The sequence below is a fragment of the Cydia fagiglandana genome, chromosome 3, assembly GCF_963556715.1.
Source record: "Cydia fagiglandana chromosome 3, ilCydFagi1.1, whole genome shotgun sequence".
NCBI lineage: Eukaryota > Metazoa > Arthropoda > Insecta > Lepidoptera > Tortricidae > Cydia > Cydia fagiglandana.
Window position 1 is genome coordinate 14233459 of NC_085934.1, and position 20317 is coordinate 14253775.

At 40.3% G+C, this 20317-nt stretch overlaps 2 protein-coding genes across 5 annotated transcripts in view; one reads left to right on the top strand and one right to left on the bottom strand.

The window, feature by feature from the left end:
* Positions 1-231: 231 nt before the first annotated feature.
* LOC134680146 (myrosinase 1-like) lies at positions 232-8794 on the top strand. 2 transcript variants are annotated; one of them, XM_063539205.1, is made up of 10 exons: positions 232-385; positions 1475-1563; positions 2505-2773; positions 3061-3465; positions 4166-4468; positions 5582-5716; positions 6087-6193; positions 6996-7131; positions 8343-8387; positions 8496-8794. In XM_063539205.1, exons 1-9 carry the CDS (start codon positions 327-329, stop codon positions 8355-8357), a joined length of 1518 nt encoding a protein of 505 aa, XP_063395275.1. In that variant the 5' UTR covers positions 232-326; the 3' UTR covers positions 8358-8387; positions 8496-8794. The 2 variants fall into 2 exon arrangements, with proteins under 2 accessions (XP_063395275.1, XP_063395274.1); XM_063539204.1 differs by lacking the exon at positions 8343-8387.
* LOC134680147 (transcriptional coactivator yorkie) overlaps positions 8570-20317 on the bottom strand; it is a 51797-nt gene continuing 40049 nt past the window's right edge. The window contains exons 2-6 of one of the 3 annotated variants that reach the window (XM_063539207.1): positions 18972-19114; positions 14768-14902; positions 13764-13915; positions 13091-13381; positions 8570-11472 (exon numbers count right to left, since the gene is read on the bottom strand). In XM_063539207.1, the coding sequence (XP_063395277.1) occupies positions 11377-11472; positions 13091-13381; positions 13764-13915; positions 14768-14902; positions 18972-19114 (817 nt within the window). In that variant the 3' untranslated portion in view covers positions 8570-11376. Of the gene's footprint in view, positions 11473-13090; positions 13382-13763; positions 13916-14767; positions 14906-18971; positions 19115-20317 lie in introns of all 3 variants that reach the window. The other 2 variants (XM_063539206.1, XM_063539208.1) reach the window with 2 other exon arrangements.

The following is a 20317-nucleotide window of genomic DNA, read 5'->3' on the forward strand; positions in this document are numbered from 1 at the left end:
AGCACGTTTTTTTCTTAGACTTTATTTATCTTATACGGAGTTATATATATGTCTGGTAGAAGTTAGCAGCATTTCCTGGCTGTATGATAATATAATGGTTATCCGTTTACGTACCTACTTACCCATAAAAACAACTTATTATCACCAACTAGGTACTCAGAACCGACCTGATAATTCGCATGGGGTTCAACACTTTGATAATATTGACGTTATCTGTGTAAGATGCTTTAAGATAATGTGACACTTAAGATACCGTTACCTTTCCGCCTCGGAGAAGAACTTTGGTGACCACGTCTCGCCTCGCAGTAACACGCCGGGGTCTGTCAATGCCACACGAAGCCATGGCGTTGACATCAATATTCGGAGTATTGGCGCTCTGTCACTTGTGAGTATTAAATAATTAATGTTTTCAAATCCCTTCCTACTTATTCAGTGTGTAATTATCGTACATTGCATAAAGCTGCAGTTAACGCGTGTTACTCACGAAATAACGCAAACAAGTTCTTATCGGTAGAGATCGATCATTGGTCGATTTGAACCCCGATTACCTAGATGTTAGCTACCGAGAAATTATGGCTGCGCATGCGACTAGGTACTATATTTATAAACTCACAAAGACAGTTAATTATAAATAAACAGACCAGCATGTAATATTTTTGTAGACCGTATGTTATGTGTATTTAATTCAAATCAAATATCGCACAATAGGAGCGCCTAGCTACCCATCCTTAATAGCGCGTGATTCTTTTATGGATGAGTTGATTATGTAGATGTATAATAAGTACTTGGGTGTACTTTTATTACGATTGGGATTCTTTTAGATTCCTATTTAAAATATGTCCCATAGTTCTTAATTCGCTGCCATAAGAGCTATGGGGCCTATGGGACATATTTTTGAGATGATATGTGCACCCATATTTTTACAGTTGACTGTACCTTATCTTGGTTAATTCATAGTTTATTTTAAGAAATAATTCGTTAGATATTATATTATCACATCAAGCCATATCTGTGCGTGCAGTCCGCTAAATCAAAACAAGGATATGATTTCGCATAGATGGGTATCATATCGGCCTAAGTTTAATGGTTGCTAAATGGACACATTTAAACACGGGACACGGATGCATTGTCACTATTATCAGAATGTATCATACAAGTGATATCAACCAATTACCTACCTAGATGATATTATAGAGTTTGCAACATAGAATTTTTTTTTTATTGTATTATTCCGCGGTTTTCGCTTTGCTGATGAGATGGGGCCGTGCGCCTTAAGAGGCTATCATATATGCTCCTCCGCAACGACCTCCAAAATCATGAAAATATTTACTATTTCATACATTAAGGCTTATCAGATGTTTATTCATAATTATTATTATTAATCTGAACTTCGAGGGAGCGCTTTCCTTACCCCTTTACCAAAAAGTTATCATTTAATTCTGAGTAAAATATAATCAATTTATGTCTGCTATAGAGGAGCAGCGCACACCAAATTCCCGGATGGGTTCACGTTTGGCGTGGCCACAGCGGCTCACCAGATTGAAGGCGCATGGAATGTTAGCGGTGAGAAAATATACTACTTAAAGCTGTTTCTCACTGACGTCCAGTTTTTTGCGGGTACGGTTTTTTGCAGGATCCAGTTTTCTGTAGTATGCATGCAGGATCTCGCAAACAGAATCCTCGTGTGAACGTTACTATATTATTAAAACGGAGTCCTGCAGAAAAACTGGACGTTAGTGGGAAAAAGCTCTTACTGTACAAATTCGCACCGGATAACTAAGTAACGTACCTATGTCATTTAGGTACTTAACATCGATTGCCAGATGTCATTGTGCACATAACACATAAAGCACTTAATCAATAATAAATGTATCTACAGTGTTCATATTATTGATAATGATAACCAGTTCAAAATCCACTTTTATCTCATACACTTGTTGGCTATTTACTGCTTAATCCACGTCTCGGTGACAGTCAAGTTCCAAAACGATTAGTTAATATAGTTGTTATTCCTTAAATAACTTAAGTACATTTAATATTTATCTCCTAGATAGGTATTGAATGTTCAGTTCTGATAAATAAGTATATGGAACTATTCCGGAAACAAAGCTGTTATTAACAAAAAATAATTTAGAAGTTGAAGTCATTAAACGTGCACGGCTCTATTAGCTGCATCAATGTAGCACGTATCGCTGCACTTGTTCCCTGAAATAATGTACGATTATATAGTTAAATTACCAATATTAATAATTAAAATATCATTCACTTTTTCTACAATAGTCTCAATGCCTGCTGAGACCGGTTCATGGGTGTCTATTGTTGCGCCTGTGAACGGGTTCCAGCAGGCATTCTATATGACATTAAAGCTCTCCAAGGGAGCCTCTACGTGTTGGATCTATATCCCCACGCAAGCCTATCAAAACCAGGATTTATAGGCCCGTGAATTCCAAAGAGATACAAAAAATATCATCAACATTTTGATGCATGTCCATGCACTTGTCCAGGCAAGTCGGAGAACGTGTGGGACCGGCTATCACACACCCGGCCGGATATGATCGCGGACGGGACCAACGGCGACATCGCCTGCGACTCCTACCACCGCTACCTCGAGGATGTGGAGGAGCTGGCGTACCTCGGCGTGGACTTCTACCGCTTCTCCCTGTCCTGGGCTCGTATCCTGCCCACCGGCCGCGTCGACCACATCAATGAGGATGGCGTGCGGTACTACAATGATCTTCTGGACGCTTTGGCACAGAAGAATATCGAGCCATTGGTAATTTATAGGTTATTTATGTACAGGTTACTTTTTATTTAACGCAGACCTGGGCCTGAGACGGGTCGAATATGGCGACGCGTCCTGGGATAATATGAATTTGTAGCGCTTTCACTGGCGTAGTCGCATTTTTTATGTTTCTATGGATGTCGCGCCAAGTGCTAACTGCAAAAGCCGTTAAATTGAATCCAGTAATAGAAAGGTATCTATTAGAATGGGTACCTATCGTTAAAATGTAACTAAGGAAACTTGTACGAATCAACCCAAAATGTGCTTTTCTTACACAGGTAACATTATTCCACTGGGACCTCCCCCAAACCCTCCAAGACCTCGGCGGCTGGGCCAACCCCAAAATGATTGACTATTTCCGCGACTACGCCGACGTGTGCTTCAGGCTGTTCGGCGGCAAGATCAAGTCCTGGATCACCTTCAACGAGCCCTACGAAATCTGCGAAGATGCGTACGGAGACGAAAAGAAGGCCCCTGCCATCGACAGCCACGGCGTCGGCTGCTATCTCTGCAGTGACACACTTCTCAAGGCTCACGCTGAAGCGTACCACCTGTACAACGAAACGTACAGGCCTGTGCAAGACGGAAGGATAATGATCTCCATCAACTCTATTTGGTACGAGCCAATCGATCCGGAGAACGCGGAACTTGTTGCGCTTGCTGAAGTAGCCAATCAGTTTAAAGTAAGTAAATATGTACTTAATGTACTAATTCATACACAGAGCTAAAGGGTGTAGTCGAAAAGATCTGCTAAGATCATTGACTTAATATGGCTATATATGGTATCACACACATGCTAATGTAGGCCTATTATAAAGACGAAACACATGTGGCTGCACTAATACATCAGGTCCCTGCACTTTGTCCTGTTCAAGCCTTGTTAATGCATTTGTTTTTGAAAACTCTAAAATCCATTTTCATTGTGAGCCAGTTGCTCTTTTAAACTATAGGTAGGTAGGTAGGTACCTATACTTATTCATTGACCATAATAAGGTAAAAAGAAGGTTCGTATTCCTGTTACATCAAGTTACCGAATGAACGTTCCTTCATCAACTGCACTTTTGGATATTTTCTGATGCAGTAAGAAACCTTAGGTTCACGGCCAGTGGCGTAGCTAGGATCGGTGGCACCCGGTGCGGAAATTGTGGGTGTCACCCCAAAATTCAATCAAAATTATAAAATATATTTAAAAAGAGTAATTGTAATTTTTGCAGGATTTACTCCATCACTTTCATTTTACGATTTTTTATAGGTGGCACTACTGATGTTCACGGTCGGGTGTCACCCCTAAATGGGTGACACCCGGAGCGGACTGCCCCCGCCGCCCCCCCCTAGCTACGCCACTGGGTACACCAGCTCAATATGTTGTTCTTGTGTTTACAGTTTGGCTGGTTCGCCCACCCCATCTTCACAGTAGAAGGCGGCTACCCTGCTGTAATGGTTAACAACGTAGCTCGACAAAGCGACGCCGAAGGCTTGCCGAAGTCTCGCTTGGAACAATTCGACGACTACTGGATCAACAGGATCAAGGGAACTTCGGATTTCCTCGGCATCAACCACTACACGACTCATATCATAACGGCAGCGGGCGTGGACCCCATCGCCAAGTCGCCTTCTTGGCTGAAGGATATCGGAGCAGTTACTACTATGGAAGTAGGAGAAGACTCTGCTTCGGAATGGCTTAGGGTAAAATCAGTTTGAAATGAACTTTCTAAGTTCTTGTTACTCCTCAATTCAATATGAGTAGGTACTAATGTCGGACCTGATTATTAGCATAAATCGCTCTTAAAAACATTGTATACCTATTTTATTGTTTAGTTATTTGTGATGACTGTGATCTGTGATAAATATAATAAATAAATAAATAATAAATAAATATTATAGGACATTCTTACACAGATTGACCGAGCCCCACAGTAAGCTCAAGAAGGCTTGTGTTGTGGGTACTCAGACAACGATATTATATATAATCTAAAAATACTTATACTGGGTCAAGCAAATCTTGTCAGTAGCAAACGGCGGCAAATTTGAAAAATCGCGGGTTAGCAACACTTGTGTTCGAATAATTCGAAAATCGCGTGTCATCTGTGTTTTATCTGTGGAATGTGGATCGCGAATGACAGCCATCATCTTTGTTTACATTCTGAATCGATTCTATTTCAAGAGATATTTCTGCTGTGTCACCATTAAATACCAATATATTAAATAAAATTGTGCTTAATCAAAGATAAGGTGCCTACAATGCCTACAGTTCCAACTGATAAATCTAATAAAATATTAAAATCCAATAGGACATCTATCTGCTGAAGCAATGATTTTATTCATTACATTCTTGTTTAACGGCATATTCCACTTCTAATTTTATTTTGAGATCTTCAAATTCACCACACACCGCTTTTAAATTGTCCGTCCATACCATTTAAAAACAATTTCAAACATTTTTAATAGAGAATCCACGAGTGACAATTTGAATTGACGTACGTAACAGGGCGCGCTCAGCGGAAAAAAAAGTTTTGTTTCGATGTACATTGTACATTGCTGCTTTTCTTAGCGCAATACTACTCTTTGAGTGTTGCCCTACTTTAGTTTGCTTTACATTGCTACTGACAAGATTTGCTTGACGCACTTATAAACACATATAGAAAACAACCATGACTCAGGAACAAATATCTGTGTCATCACACAAATAAATGCCCTTACTGGGATTCTAACCCAGGACCATCGGCTTCACAGGCAGGGTCACTACCCACTAGGCCCGACCGGTCGTCAAATATAAAGGTACATATACCTATATTACAGGTGGTCCCTAAAGGCTTCGCCAATCTGCTTCGCTGGTGCAAGAGCAGCTACAACGACCCACCGATCTACATTACGGAGAATGGTTTCTCAGACCGCGGCACTTTGGAAGACTACGGTCGCATCAAGTATTTCAATGTGAGTTTATCTTACTAATAAATCTGAGTGTTAAGTGTTGTATCATTTGCGTCTTAAAAGTTAAAGATACAGAAACTCTAGGTATACTTAGTCGTTTTTGGGTGAATCAACTTTTAGAACACAGTGACAACACTGAACAATCTTGACGTGTCTATTTATTGAAAAACGCTTTTCAAAAATCAGTAGGTACCTACCTAACTATTACTTAAGCAAGGAAAAGAATGTAAATGATCGAACGTATTATTTCAATTTTTTCAATAAAAAGACACATCCAGATCGCTTACGATTCTAATGCTAAAAAAAACGAAGATTTGGTATAAAGTAAATGGAAATTTGAATGTAATTTGTACAAAGTTTGATCTCTGTTTAGGATTATCTGTCAGCAATATTGGAAGTAATGTACGAGGATGGTGTCAAGGTGTTGGGCTACACAGCTTGGACCCTGATGGACAACTTTGAATGGCGTGCTGGATTCTCGTAAGTCTCATATACCTATTTCAAGCCGTGATGACCTGATGACGGAACTGGAATACGCAGTAATGCACTTAATCTTAGATTAACGTACCTACAGTCAGCAGCAGAAGATGCTATTATTTCTCAGTAGGTTGCAGTACTTGCAGTACATCTATGTACAGTCAGCGGCAGAAGTTGCTAAGCGGGCCAGGTGTTTAAAATGATATTGACGCGACTTTATTGTTACGAGAATAAGAGCGCGTCAAGGTAATTTTGAATACCTCGCCCGCTTAGCATCTTCTGCTGCTGACTGTACATAGATGTATTGCAACCTACTGAGAAATAATAGTACGTTACCATTAGGTATCTAATATTCAAGTAAATAGGCAAATGATACTTAATAAGGGGATTGTTCAGATATTTGTGAACACCTTGGCCGCCCCCATATATCTGATGATGGCGATTGTACTGCTAAAAGTTATTTCTGTATCTGATAAGAGAATGTAAGCTACGGATAAAAGTAATAAAAGTGCATCTGCCCTACTCATAAAACCTTACTTAGAAAACACGTCTTTTATAATTTCCAGACCATTACCAAATATAATAAATATTTCAAAATTACGTGCATCCTTATCTGGTTCCTGGGCTATAACCGCGAAAATCGAAGTTCGCAAATTGCGGGCATTTTTCTCTGTCACTCTAATTGCACCCTCATTGGAGTGGGAGAGAAAGATCCCCGCAATTTGCGAATTTCAGTTTTCGCGGTAGCCCCTCTGTTTTGTTTACTTTGTTATAAAAAAATAAACCGCATGTTTCAATTTTGTAGGGAGCGTTTCGGTTTCTACTACGTGGACATCACAGATCCGGCGCGGCCGCGGACGCCTAAACTATCGGTGGAATACTACCGCCAGCTCACCGCCACACGCGAGCTCCCGCAGGACGACCGCTTCAAGGACCCCGCTGTAAGCCTTGCTCGTTCACACTCTCATCTATAATGCCCACTGTGTGACGGTTTGGTTTGTGTCGGTGGAGTAGGTACTATTGCCAGTTCACCGCCTCAAAACCTTCGATCTCCTGCCGTATTCGAACTTCAAGATATTCACAAGAGACGACACGTACTAGATCCATTCAAGATACGTTATAGTTTAGATATCAACTAGTTCTCTTTTGCAGCGCAATTCGGGCAACCAATATCACTTTTACGTTAGATAGAGTAAGATATCTATTAGATGTGAATTGGATCTCTAAGTTATATCCTGTGGAAATCGTTCAAGAGTATCCCCAGAATCGCGCAAATGTCAAATTTGACAGGTTAGATCTTAAACATATCGTTATCGTATCTTGGTGATGTCTAAAAGATGTCTAATAGATGTCTATTTCAAAATCCGAATCGGACCTATCTTCGTAAACCCTGCTTTTCCAAAAAATCCTCTACTACTTATAATAAAATAGAATGGTATGTTATGTAGTACCTACATTTGAAGTAGGTACTCGCTACGCTCGTGGTTCAATTTTGGAATCTTTCGCTTGTTGGGTATCAATATTAGCACGACAGGCTAATCAAAAACTTTGCTCTTTTGTAAAACAAATGATTATTATAATACCCTTGCCACAGAATAAATAATAGTACTAAGTACAGAATACTCACTCTCTTACTAACAAAACGCGTCTGTTACGATGAGGACAGATATGGCCGCTAGGTGGCGACAGCGCCACGCGCGGCTTATGGCTAGCCACCAAAATTGGTGTGAAACGGATGTACTTGTAGCTACCTGTTGCAAAGCGACGAAATCGCGGAGTGAGCCACGCCTGCCCTTACCCACTGTGCACGACCGTTTGATTTAAATAAATAGAAACTTGATCGATTTCTTAGATTTCAATGAAAAATCAATTGTTTTCGGGCTGAATTTATTACTACTTGTTCACATCACCCTGTGACGTCGCCGTCGGGCGTTTTGGGTGCCCCGAGAAAACCAACTTTGTTTCAGATTTTTTCTTAATTGTAGGTATTTATAGGTAGTCCTATATCATATATTGGTTTAATTCATACGAATAAGACCATAAATTAAAAGTGAAATCAGGCACCATTAATGATTCAATGCTTTTAAAGCGAAGGTACTTTATTTATTTATGTAAATATGTGTATGTATTAAGTTTTACTATATTTCCACAGACGCGGATGGGCTGATAAATCCTTGGGTGACTTTTTGTAATATAAGTATGTATAAATTATATTTGTAATATATATAAATATTGAAATTTATTTGTAAGCATTGAAATAATTTTAATGTCAAACATTAATTCATACTGTTTTGTTGTTTCGCAGGTTTTCAAAACCGAGTTATAGGACTCCCACACTTCACATCTACAACTAGTCAGTCGCAAATAAAAGAATTAATATGTATTAAAACAAATATTTATTTAATTCATATAAGAATATCTAATTATCTACAATGAAATTATTGTAAATTAATTTTCTAACCATAAATTTCATTGTCGTAACATAGATACACGAAACATAACTTACTACAATGAAAACTCGCATCCGCGGTCAGCCAGTAAGAGATATGTATTAAAATTATGACGGCTACATCTACTTAAGAAATAAACGATTATGAAATATAATATTGTTCTGAATATTATTCTGTGTACAATAAAAGCGGGGACCGTTAGCTGTATGGAATGTTTTTGTGGCTCCGGCATGTAATGAGCGCCGCCGGGTCCCGGACGAGCACATACAGAATAACTATAGTAGACGTTGATTGAAACATACAGTAGCTCGGTCATAACCGATATAATTCTGCAGTCATAACTGCAGAATTATAAAAGACCATACGTCCAAGTCTCTAAAACATGCGGCGCCGTGCGGCACCATCTTGTTCAGCGTCCAAAGCCGGTAGTTCGGTTTTCCTAGGATATAGGTGCCGTCATATAGCGGCCGTCTCCATACTAAATAATACGGCTAAATATGGATGTCGTAGTATTTGTATGGAGACGGCCGCTATATGACGGCACCGCTATCCTAGGAAACCAGAGCATAAGCCACGATTTATTTTGTGACATCTACTATAAGTTACTTTGTGTGTGTTGGTCTTGGTTATTAAAGACGGACGCGACGGGCGGCAGTTCGCAGAGTCATGCGGGCGCCAGCCACGAACAAACATTGCAACACTTAGGTAATGGAAGACACATGAACGCGAGAGTGGCATGTGGTAGACCTACCCTTTATCTCACGAAATTTAAAAGCTACAGAACAATTTAAAAACGTTACCTAATGGATCAAAATGTTATACTATATATTTTCTAAAATGTATTCGAGTAACTTATAAAATTTCACGAGACAGTCAGATAGTCTACACATGTATGATTCCACCGGCACGCAATAGTAAGTGTTGATGTGTGTTCAAACATTGCACACGTACCTAAATATCTGTGAGATGACAGTCGTATTTGACATCGTGTCTAGCGCCAGCATTACAATATAATCGACACTGTCAATTGTTTTACTTTGCTCTGTCGAAGTGATTATAATGTAAGAATTTGTATAGCGAATACAGAATAATGAACCGAAGAATATGAGCATAGATAATGTGGGGCGCGAGTTTACAGAACACGACATACTTAACCTTTTCAGAGCCATATCTAATACCGAGTCTCTATGACTCTATAATGTACTGACTGTTTTCCTGATATGTCTCGCCTCTGGCCGCGAAAAGGCTAAATACGGCGATCCACAGAACACAAAATTAAATGTACCATAAACCCAGCACCGTTACGTCTACTTACAATACTTACACAGATGCTTATAGAAACCGAAGATTACATTAAGTCTTATAAGATTAATAATAGTACGTCACTAATATGGCAAAGTTTTCAATGTAGCGTTTCATATTAAAGTCCTAATTTATTGTCGCACTTTCAATCGAGTTAGGTATATTAAATTTCATAAAAAAAATCTAAAGACTAGGTGGGCTAAAACACAATTTTTCCGTTCTGACCAAACTTCACTCGAAGGAGATAGAAAAATAATTATAATAGAAGACGATAATACTTAAGTATGTAGCGGTAAATGATAATCTTTCAACGATGATAATTGGATCGGCACAGAGTGGATGCGTATTGCGTTCGCGGTCCACTGTAGACCATCCAGCACCGACACATGACGAGGCACTGACAGCGCGGCCGACCCGTCCCGGCCGCTCTTCATTTATTCCCTAATGTTAATTAGCTAGCTGCACCCATACACATAGATTAAATTCTAAACAAATTTAATTTATAAAAGTGTATATTGAAATTTAGCCAGCGATCCTTATCTAATCTACGATTAAGCTATATAACTATAGATACTTATGCGTACCTATTTATAATCTCGATAAAATACACAAGGACGGTGTAAGTAGGTAGGCGAAACGAGATAATTCCCACTATAAGTAGATCTGTCCGATTTCATGACGTCGACGTCACCTCAAAAACTGCACGTGTAAATATTTTTATTTTACCTAATACATACCACAATAAATATATTTTTAATAAAGGCACAACAAGGCACTGTTCCATCGAGATGTTATCACAATTTTATTAATCAAAATCGATTAAACTTTATTCAGTTTATTTATACCTACTTAGTCAAAAAAAGGATAGGATTTCCATTAGTCTTAAAGCTAAAGATTATTGGAAACCTAGCTTACTATTAGTATTGCAACACTGCTACTTTCGGCGAAGAAAGAAGGCTTGCATCGAAACTACGAGTCAATAGAGTCCTCAGCCGCGCGCGAGCACTATACGAGTGACGAGGCATTACATAGTGACTAGCCATTATTACAGTCATGGCCTACCACTTAAGGTTACCTACTTGGCAATTACCATAGCTCTACATTTTGCACTTAACCAAAATGGACACTACACAGTATACATTATATAATACTTAACGCAGAAGTCGAAATCAAAATAAGCAACGCCGAATGCCCTTTCACTGTTAAGTATACATGTAGTACAGCGATTATACAGAGCGTAATTCTATCTCGTTTGAATAAATGCAGAGACTTCAAAAAAAAAAACAATACTGTATTACTTACACGTGATAGTCATACCGGGCTATACCGTACCAACATAACCATAGTCACACGACATAAACACTTCATACACTCGCAACTAGTAAATGTCTGCAATGTACACGATATACATTTGGTATCGGGTCCCCGCCGACCCTAGAGCCAGGTGAGCACGTTGTCCGGCTTGTTGGGCGTCGAGTTGATGAGCGACTGCACGTCGTCCAGCAATATGTCCGCCGTGAATTCTCCCATCTGTAATTGCAGTTTGGTTATATCAGTAAAATGAATCACTAAATATATACGGATAAATAATGAGAGAATTATAACGAATCATTATATACCACTCAATTTAATCCAATTGCCACTATCGGCTACCTTTTTAATGTTTTCCATGTTTTTATTGGAGATAAAAAAACTTAAATAATTGGGGCAGATTTGACAGTACGAGTAGACTTACAACCGCGTATTTTTAAAGAGGGTAGGTACGTACGTATAGCAAGCTGCACGATTTTATGGACACATTATGAATGAAATCATTCACAAAAAGGCCATGCAATTTTGCGGCTGGGTATACATTAATTCTACCATAAGGCCAGATGGGGTAAGAGAATAGTACATTATTGCAGAGGCCGGGAAAGGGCAATTCGTGGATGAGTTTCGATTTTGTCAAAGAAGACGAATCCACGAATAGCTATTCCTGCCGAGGCATATATAGTGCTTTTCTCCAAACATGCGAGGAAATAAGGTAAAATAATAATTATTTAAGCATCAAGCATCACTAAAATCGAACCTTCATGTCAAAAATGTCAAAAACAAATTCCCTCTTTAATTGATTTTTAAAAGTTAAAGGCACAAACTTATTCTGCCATTCAGTACCGTTCAATATTCATTCATTCAATATAATTGTGCAATATAGTTGGTCAACCCAGTGTGTCAATCAGTGAACCAGCAAAACTATACCCATCCTTTTCTTTTGGGTGCTAGTACTAGTGTAAGACAAAAATAGTATGATTCTCTCTGTCTATGTTTGAAATAAGAAACTCCTTTGACAAACTATATAAGCTTTATGAAAACGGATGAGACCCTTAAAAAATATAAAAATTATCTTTGATTTTATTAAGCAGTATTCGCACGATCATACACGAGTAACGGTCTTATACACGCTTGCTCGTGTCTTGATCGGGTCGTGTAGACGCGGCTCGCGGCTATAATAATTGGCTGTTTGCGTTTTATATTTTTAAAAAGTAAAATCACTACAGTAATAAGTCATTACTGTCGTGTTTTTTTACTTCCCATCCGCTAAAACAGGACAGCGATAGTTTGATTTTTTTAAATTAGAGTTTGGCAATAACGAAGAACTTCACGTACTATTTTTGCTACAATAAGGTGAACATTTCCGAGCATATTGGAGAAAACATAGTTTATTTTCTTCGGGGCAAGAGAAACAGTAGGAGGATTTTCTACAAGTCGCTGGCCCAATATTACTGGGTTCTATGTTACATTTTCAAGATAAGTAGTTGAAATTCGACTTAATGTCACTATGACAATGTTCAAATTTCAGTTCGATAAAAGTGAAACATAGAACCCTGTAATATTGGGCCAGCGAAGTATTTCTCTTGATGAGAATCTAACCACAGAATAAATAATAGTACTAGGTACAGAAGACTCACTCTCTAACAAAACGCGTCTGTCACGATCAGCACAGATATGGCCGCTAGGTGGCGACAGCGCCACGCGCGGCTTATGGCAAACCCCAAAATTGGGGTCGAGCGGATGTACTTTTAGCTACCTGTAGCAAAGCGACGAAATGGCGGAGTGAGCCACGCCTGATCTAACTAAGATTATTCGATAATATATTGTCGGGGCGTACCTGTAAAGTATTGAGGTCATCCGTGGAGTCGAGGTTGTCGGCGAGCGTGATGTCGGTGTCGAGGCTGGCGCCGGCCTCGCTGCTGCAGTCCATGCGGTCGTCCATGGCCAGGAAGTCCTCGGGCGCGTACGACGGCACCGCCATGCCGAGCCCGCTGTCCGCCGACTCCTGCCGCTGGTGCTCGCTCAGCCCCGACAGGAACGGGTCCAGCGCCGGCTCGCCCGCCGCGCTCACGCTCGACGTCAGCGAGGACACGATGGAGGACGACGCTTGCCGCGCCATCAGCTCTTGCTGGAAGGTTTGTGAACGTGTGCTGAATACGTTGCAATTGATGGTTTACAAGATTGATACAAATCAAAGTTTGTAAAAATATGCTGAATAATATTGATATCCGGTATACAAAGACGTTATTTGTAATCTATCATACTATTTGTTTTTATGTTCTTCTTCTACACGATGATATCTGGAGTAATTAAGTATGCTATAGGTATAATATCCTTCCCCGGGCCCAAACTATCTTCATACCAAACTTCCTCTATATATATGGTTAACTTAACTGTCAACAACCTATGGTATAAACGGTTTAAACCGCTAAAGATACTTTTGCATTTATATTAGTAGGGATAGCTATCCCTACCAGGCATGCCTCGGCCATGGAACGCGTAATTGGTACCTGTAATCTGATCTCATGCTGGCGCTGCTTGAGCCGCTCCCGCTCGAGCTGTAGCGACTGGAGCCGCATCTTCTGCTGCAGCGTGGCGTTGTTGACCCAGCCGCCGCCCGCCGCGCCCGCGCCCGCCGCCGGCGTGCGCTGCAGGTGCTGGGCTGGAAACAAACAGACGGACTTTTAGGGCTCATTTCGACTATTCTTGACGATGCGGGAACTCGTATGAGTTTCATTACATTGCGGTTTTTGATCGGTCGGTTGAATTAGACGTAATCAACAGTCCGCAATGTAACTAAAATCGCATGCGAGTTCGCGCGCCGACTAAATCAGCCCTTACTTAAATGGAAAAAATCATCGCCTTGAACGAGCGAGAATGGAACTTGCTGATTTAGCAGATTCTTAGCTCAGCTATGCTGGCATTAAATTCAACGGACATATAGAGAGATGTCATCGGGCATGGACAGTATAGAAACAAATAAAAAGGAAGTAACCAAAGGTAGCTGTGGTTTTTAAGACTGAGACTAACTGGATTTTTATAGCGAGAACATGACCTTCAGTTGTTTTCATTTTGCAATAAAAATTTTATATGGGGAAACTTGAAACAATAGGTAAATAAGAAGTCCACTTTCGTCGACGAATTAGTACCTAGAGCCTAGAAGAAATTAGTAAAAGGATAGAGTCTGACCACACTAACTCGCCAATCACTGCAAACTAAAGGTGACAGTCCATTTCCAACGACAGCTGCACTACTGTTCATTTTACTATTATGAAAATTGACAATAACACCGACGCGTTCAGTACCAGTAGTGCAGCTGCGGTCAGAAATGGAATGTTACAATTAGGGTGGTAAAACTCTAGCTTATTGTGCTATGGTTAACTGTGAACAATCTTGCTCGTAAAAACTTACACTATATTCGACTAACACCAGACAGTAATGAAACCTGCTTACGTTTATCAATATCATTGCACGCTAACAACTTAAGTACACGGCAAATGGAAGATCAACTTACGTATTCTAGGATCGAACCAGGAAGTAGTGCGGGCGGCATGATTGATGAAGTAGATCTCGCCCTCAGGCGTCGCCGCCTGCTCCCAGCCGTCGGGCAGCGGTCCCAGGTCTGTCGTGCTACTACTTGTACTCTTCGCTGCTGAAATCAATCAGACGTACTCAATCAGTGAATATCAAAAATACATGAATGATCCTCTCAACAGCGACTAGTTGCAAGGTAGAGATATAGTCTAAGACGTACGCGCACGTGATCGGTAATCAGGTGGACGCCGGGAAGGTCGCGAGCTCGTTCCAAGAAAACAACGGCGCCAGACGAACGCCCGCGCAGCTCCGCTGGCGCACTCGCCAAGTGAATCAGCCACACACAATACTAGGTAGACTACCTCATGTAGACTGCGCGTTATGAAGCGCTTATGAACGCCACACATCACAGGCGCTCTAAAACCCTTAAAATACTACCTACGCCTAGAGCAGCATAACTCATTTACCTAAAGTGTAAGGCCTGAGTGGACGCTCGAGTTGAGCGTGCAGCGGGGCGTGCGACGTGCATGTTAAAAAAATGCAAACGTATAGGGGTTAGGAAATGCAAATCGGTTATTTTCGGTTATTTTTTGTATGGAAATAATCGGTTATTAACCGAAACCGCGGTTATTCCCATACAAAAAATAACCGATTTGCATTCCCTAATAGGAGCAGCCTTAGTGCACGCTGCTCAAATCACTTGTGAGCCCGACGCCACGCTGCAAGCCCCGCTGAACGCTCCGCTTTGAGCGTCCACTCAGGCCTTACACTTTATCTTACTAGGGTAATGGAACCTCTAGTAATTCACACCTGTACAGTTCTTAAGCGTGGATGTGAAAAGTGGAAAGGTGGTGGTGCTAGTGGTCGAAGGTGGAAGCCGTTCCTTGCGCTCTCGTGCGCGGTGAGTTTGAGTCGTCTTTTATGCTACATCTATTCGAGTGATCTGTGCAATACAACGTGCCGCAGTAGTCCGGTTGGACACCTCATCTTGCAAAGGTATACACTCATTCATAGTTCGGCGCACTGGACACAGTGGACATAAAGTGTCACCATTTATTAATAGACCAAGCTGTTCTGATTTACATGCGTGTTATAAATACAGAGGGATATGTATTAATAACGGGATGAGTCCGCCACTAAAATTATCTGCCTATCCTTATGGGTTTACCCTGGCCGGGTTTTCTTGTATTGTTTTTGTTTGTCACCAATTATTTTTATTCTGCCGTGCGTTTAAAGGTAAAACCATAAATACTAGAGCCAGCGCAGTTAATATGTGTGATTCTGACGCAAGCAAACATAAAGGCCTAAACAGTTAAAGTGGTAGGAAATCGAAGGTGCATCACAACATCGAGTATGTTCTTTTTCAATTTTAATTTGCCCTCCATAATGGCCCCCAAGTTAGTTCACGAGAATTGAATGAATATTGAATTCACCTTGCCCGGTTTCTTAGTTAGTTCATATTTTTTGATTTATGTACTTGTCAGTTTTTGGAACACGGATTTACATTGTTCTTATTGTGCCTGATGAACATTTAGTTACAGAGCACAGTGTAAAAAGTAAGACTGTACATAGTACTTATTAATTTCTTCGAATGTGTGATGATCGACGTTGTTTCTAGAGGTTCATCATATCAATATGCCCAATGTCGGGTTTCTGTTTTACTTCTTAACTAATTTGACCATATATCTCGTTTTAAGTTAGTAATAATGCATCTATTTTAAGTGCTACTATTTTAAGTTAGTAATAATGACAATGAGTTAAGTATTGTTCAATAAATAAAAAGCGAGTTAGATTGTTCTGTTAACCATATTGATATACAATAAACTATAAACCATTCAATCAACAATATAATTAAATTAAATTAAAATTTCTTTTTTAAAGACGACATAGTATGGACCATTAATGGGTTAGTTAATAATAGTAGTTATCTATATTAATTTGCTTTTGTACTTCCTTAGATGAAATATTTAGGTAGGATAACCTACCTAATTATCCCATTATTATTTAATTCTGAAAACGTATTTTCTGTGACTATATATTTTTAGAGAATGTGTAATTATTAGTATTAGTAAATTATATACCTACATTACCTACACATTCTCTAATGAGGATATCATATCTTATTTTCAAGAAATATTATGCGTTCACGTCTAAAATATGCAAAGTATAAACATAGGGTAGGGTTCAGTACTATCGCGACTTCGATTAGAAAGGAATCCGCAATGAAAACACTTTATTTGTGTTGAGAGACGATCTAGTTAGATAGATAGTTTGTGGAGATGAGGTAATAGGAGAGATAAGGCAAGACGGAGCACCGGCTCGGCTGACACTTGCTCGGCGCGGCGGCGCCACGGGCAAACACGGCAGCGGCCACGAACGTGACTACAGCACGTACCGAACTGTAGCTACCACAGGAATGCGTAAATAAGTGTGTGCGTACGTACACGTGACGAGACGCCCTAAACAGGCTGACTCAAACTTAACGTACCTATACTAACAAAATGCATCTCTTTTCAAAATTATAAACCACTTTGGTTGAGGGACAAAGAAGATAGTGGTGACATTGTGGACGCGGTTCGCGGTTGATGTGTCGCAACGCGCAAGCGCTGAAAGCCGCTAGCGCCTGCCGACCGCGCCCGCGCCGCCGGTCGGTCGCCTCTCAACACGGACACCGATGTATTTTCCGAACACCTTTCATCGCTCGTCTCACATCGACCGACGGAAACAACGCGTTAATACCCGTCATAAAATCAGTTTTAGAATCCAGGTTATTTACTTGTTTTTATTTCAGTTCCATGATAATTTTAAACGCGGCTCTGTGGCCAATTAGATCACGTGAAAACGAGATCAAGAGAAACGTTCGCTTTTGTTAGACTTGTAAACTACCTACGTAAAAACATAAAACCGAGAAACTCATGTTAGTATAGTGGCCTGAACGTTTCATTGTTGCAGGAAGCTTTGAATTGCTAAGAAATGGACTAGTTGTCAAACTGTTCGGTTATAATAAAAGTCTAAAATAAATAAGGTGCCGTACTTACTCTCTGTCAGCCAAAGTGAAATTTAAAAAAGTTATTAAACTTTTTTAAAGTAACCGAAAAAAAAAGAATCCAGTTGTTCCTTGAGAAGGTACTACTTGTACATCCTCACGTTACAGCCGTCACGATCACCATTATTCACGGTGAAAGGCAAATAGATGAAAATCCAGGCTACAATAATTTATCTTCACAGTTCCTATCTAACTCTAAACCTCGAAAAACCATATAAAAAAGGCTTAAGAAAAGCAGAGACATATCCAGATCTTCCTATACGGGTTAACAGCTATCGTGAGAAATTTTTCGCTCTGCTTACTTATACTTACCTATAAAAACGTTTAAAACAGCAACGTTTAACTCGAATAAACCCTAGTTAGGTTTATTCCAGTTAAACGTATCTATAAGTGCCATAACTATAGAATATACCATAGTGCCATAGAATAAAACTGGAGGACATTAGAAAGAGAACAAAAAAAAACCGGGCAAGTGCGAGTCGGACTCGCGCACGAAGGGTTCCGTACCATAATGCAAAAAAAAACGGAAAAAATGCAAAAAAAAAACGGTCACCCATCCAAGTACTGACCCCGCCCGACGTTGCTTAACTTCGGTCAAAAATCACGTTTGTTGTATGGGAGCCCCATTTAAATCTTTATTTTATACTGTTTTTAGTATTTGTTGTTATAGCGGCAACAGAAATACATCATCTGTGAAAATTTCAACTGTCTAGCTATCACGGTTCGTGAGATATAGCCTGGTGACAGACAGACGGACGGACGGACAGCGAAGTCTTAGTAATAGGGTCCCGTTTTACCCTTTGGGTACGGAACCTTAAAAAACTAAAGTGGAAGTGGACCGGCCACATGCTCTGAATAAAAGAGAAAAATGGTCAAAAGACATCACAACATGGTACCCAAGAGACGGAAAAAGGAATGATGGTAGACAAAAAATTAGATGGAAAGACGAGTTCAGGAAGGTGACTGGAGCCTTGTGGAGAAGACAGGCTCTGGACAGGGACGCGTGGAGGAATATGGGAGAGGCCTATGCCAAGGGCAACCAGACAAAACGTCTGCAGAGAAAGGCTAGCAGTAAGCAGTAAGTAAGTAAATAAATGCCATAACTAAGTATGCTGTAGCTGTAAATAACGTAAGTTACCTGGTGCTGGCGCGGCGGGCACTGTCTGCGCTGCCGGCGTCGCGAGGAGGGTTTCTGCGCTCTGGTGCTGAACGCCCGCGGTGACGCTCTGCGCCGCCAAGGACTTTCGAGGGTCCTCCCATGTTGTCGTCTTTGTTATGTGACTGGAGAAGAACAGAAGATTTCGTTAGAAATCTAACAGTAACCATTTATGTGAGCAACTTTGGGGGACAAGTCAAATGGATTTCAAAGTCGCCGCCTAGTCTTTCTAAGATGGCATATCTATAGTCGAGAAATTGGGAAAGGGCCCGCCGTCGCCTAAGGGTTCTTGGCGTTAACCGCGATAGCTGAAGACGCGGGTTCGTATCCGGCCTTCGCCACTGGAGGGCTTCGTCTCTTTTTCTTTAAATACATATATGTATTTTGACGACCGGTCTGGCCTAGTGGGTAGTGACTCTGCCTGCGAAGCCGATGGTCCTGGGTTCGAATCCCAGTAAGGGCATTTAGGGCTTCGCACGGATCAACAAATTGAACACATAAACCTTCCTCAAGAATCACTCTATTTAATAGGTGAAAACCGCATGAAAATCCGTTCAGTAGTTTTTGTTTATCGCGAACATACAAACACACAGACAGACGCGGCGGGGGACTTTGTTTTATAAGATGTAGTGATATGAGTTTGCTTGAAAGCTCCTAAAAAATTTGTCAATCGTTATCGTTATTCGTCTCTCCTTACGTTACCTATCGCGTTTTCTCAGCAGAGATTACCTAATTACAGGTACACATTGAGAGGGTGTCAAGTGAGCCGGTGTTGTGGGGCAATTGATAAGTTTCAACTATCTATAACCTCCTCCTTTTTTGAAGTCGGTTAAAAAGAACCTCTAGGGACCTACGCGTGTCTAGAAGATCTATGAGTCTAGAAAGCCATCAGTCATGTTTGGGTTTCTTTCTATCCTGTGTTACATCGTGACGTCCAAACTTCCAAGCTGATATTGGAAAATTGTCATCTCTCTCATTCGTTAAAATTAAAAATTATTTACGCACAAAGGAAGTTATTTACGCAAAAACTGTAAATTCCCCACTTTTTTGAAGCGATCTTTTCCATGGATACATAAACACAGCAGAATTTTTTTTCTCTCTATAATATGTATATATAAATATGTATCTTATTATCAATAGTAGAATAAAATGGTAGACAACATTTTTTCATACAATGTACCTACTAAACCTACCGCCGCATGCACTAAACATTTCTGAAACAACTTGCATAACGCTCGCTAAAAAGGTAACGTCTACTTTTGTCGAAGAGTCGTGTCTAACTCTAGTCGTACCTAACACTCAAAACTTATACATAACGTAGGAACTTA

Bases quoted from the DNA above. Each gene is read 5' to 3' on its own strand.
- LOC134680146 (XM_063539204.1), top strand. From the start codon at position 327: ATGCCACACGAAGCCATGGCGTTGACATCAATATTCGGAGTATTGGCG. The intron at 386-1,474 runs GTGAGTATTAAA...TGTCTGCTATAG, and splicing joins GTATTGGCGCTCTGTCACTT to AGGAGCAGCGCACACCAAAT. The intron at 5,717-6,086 runs GTGAGTTTATCT...ATCTCTGTTTAG, and splicing joins GTCGCATCAAGTATTTCAAT to GATTATCTGTCAGCAATATT.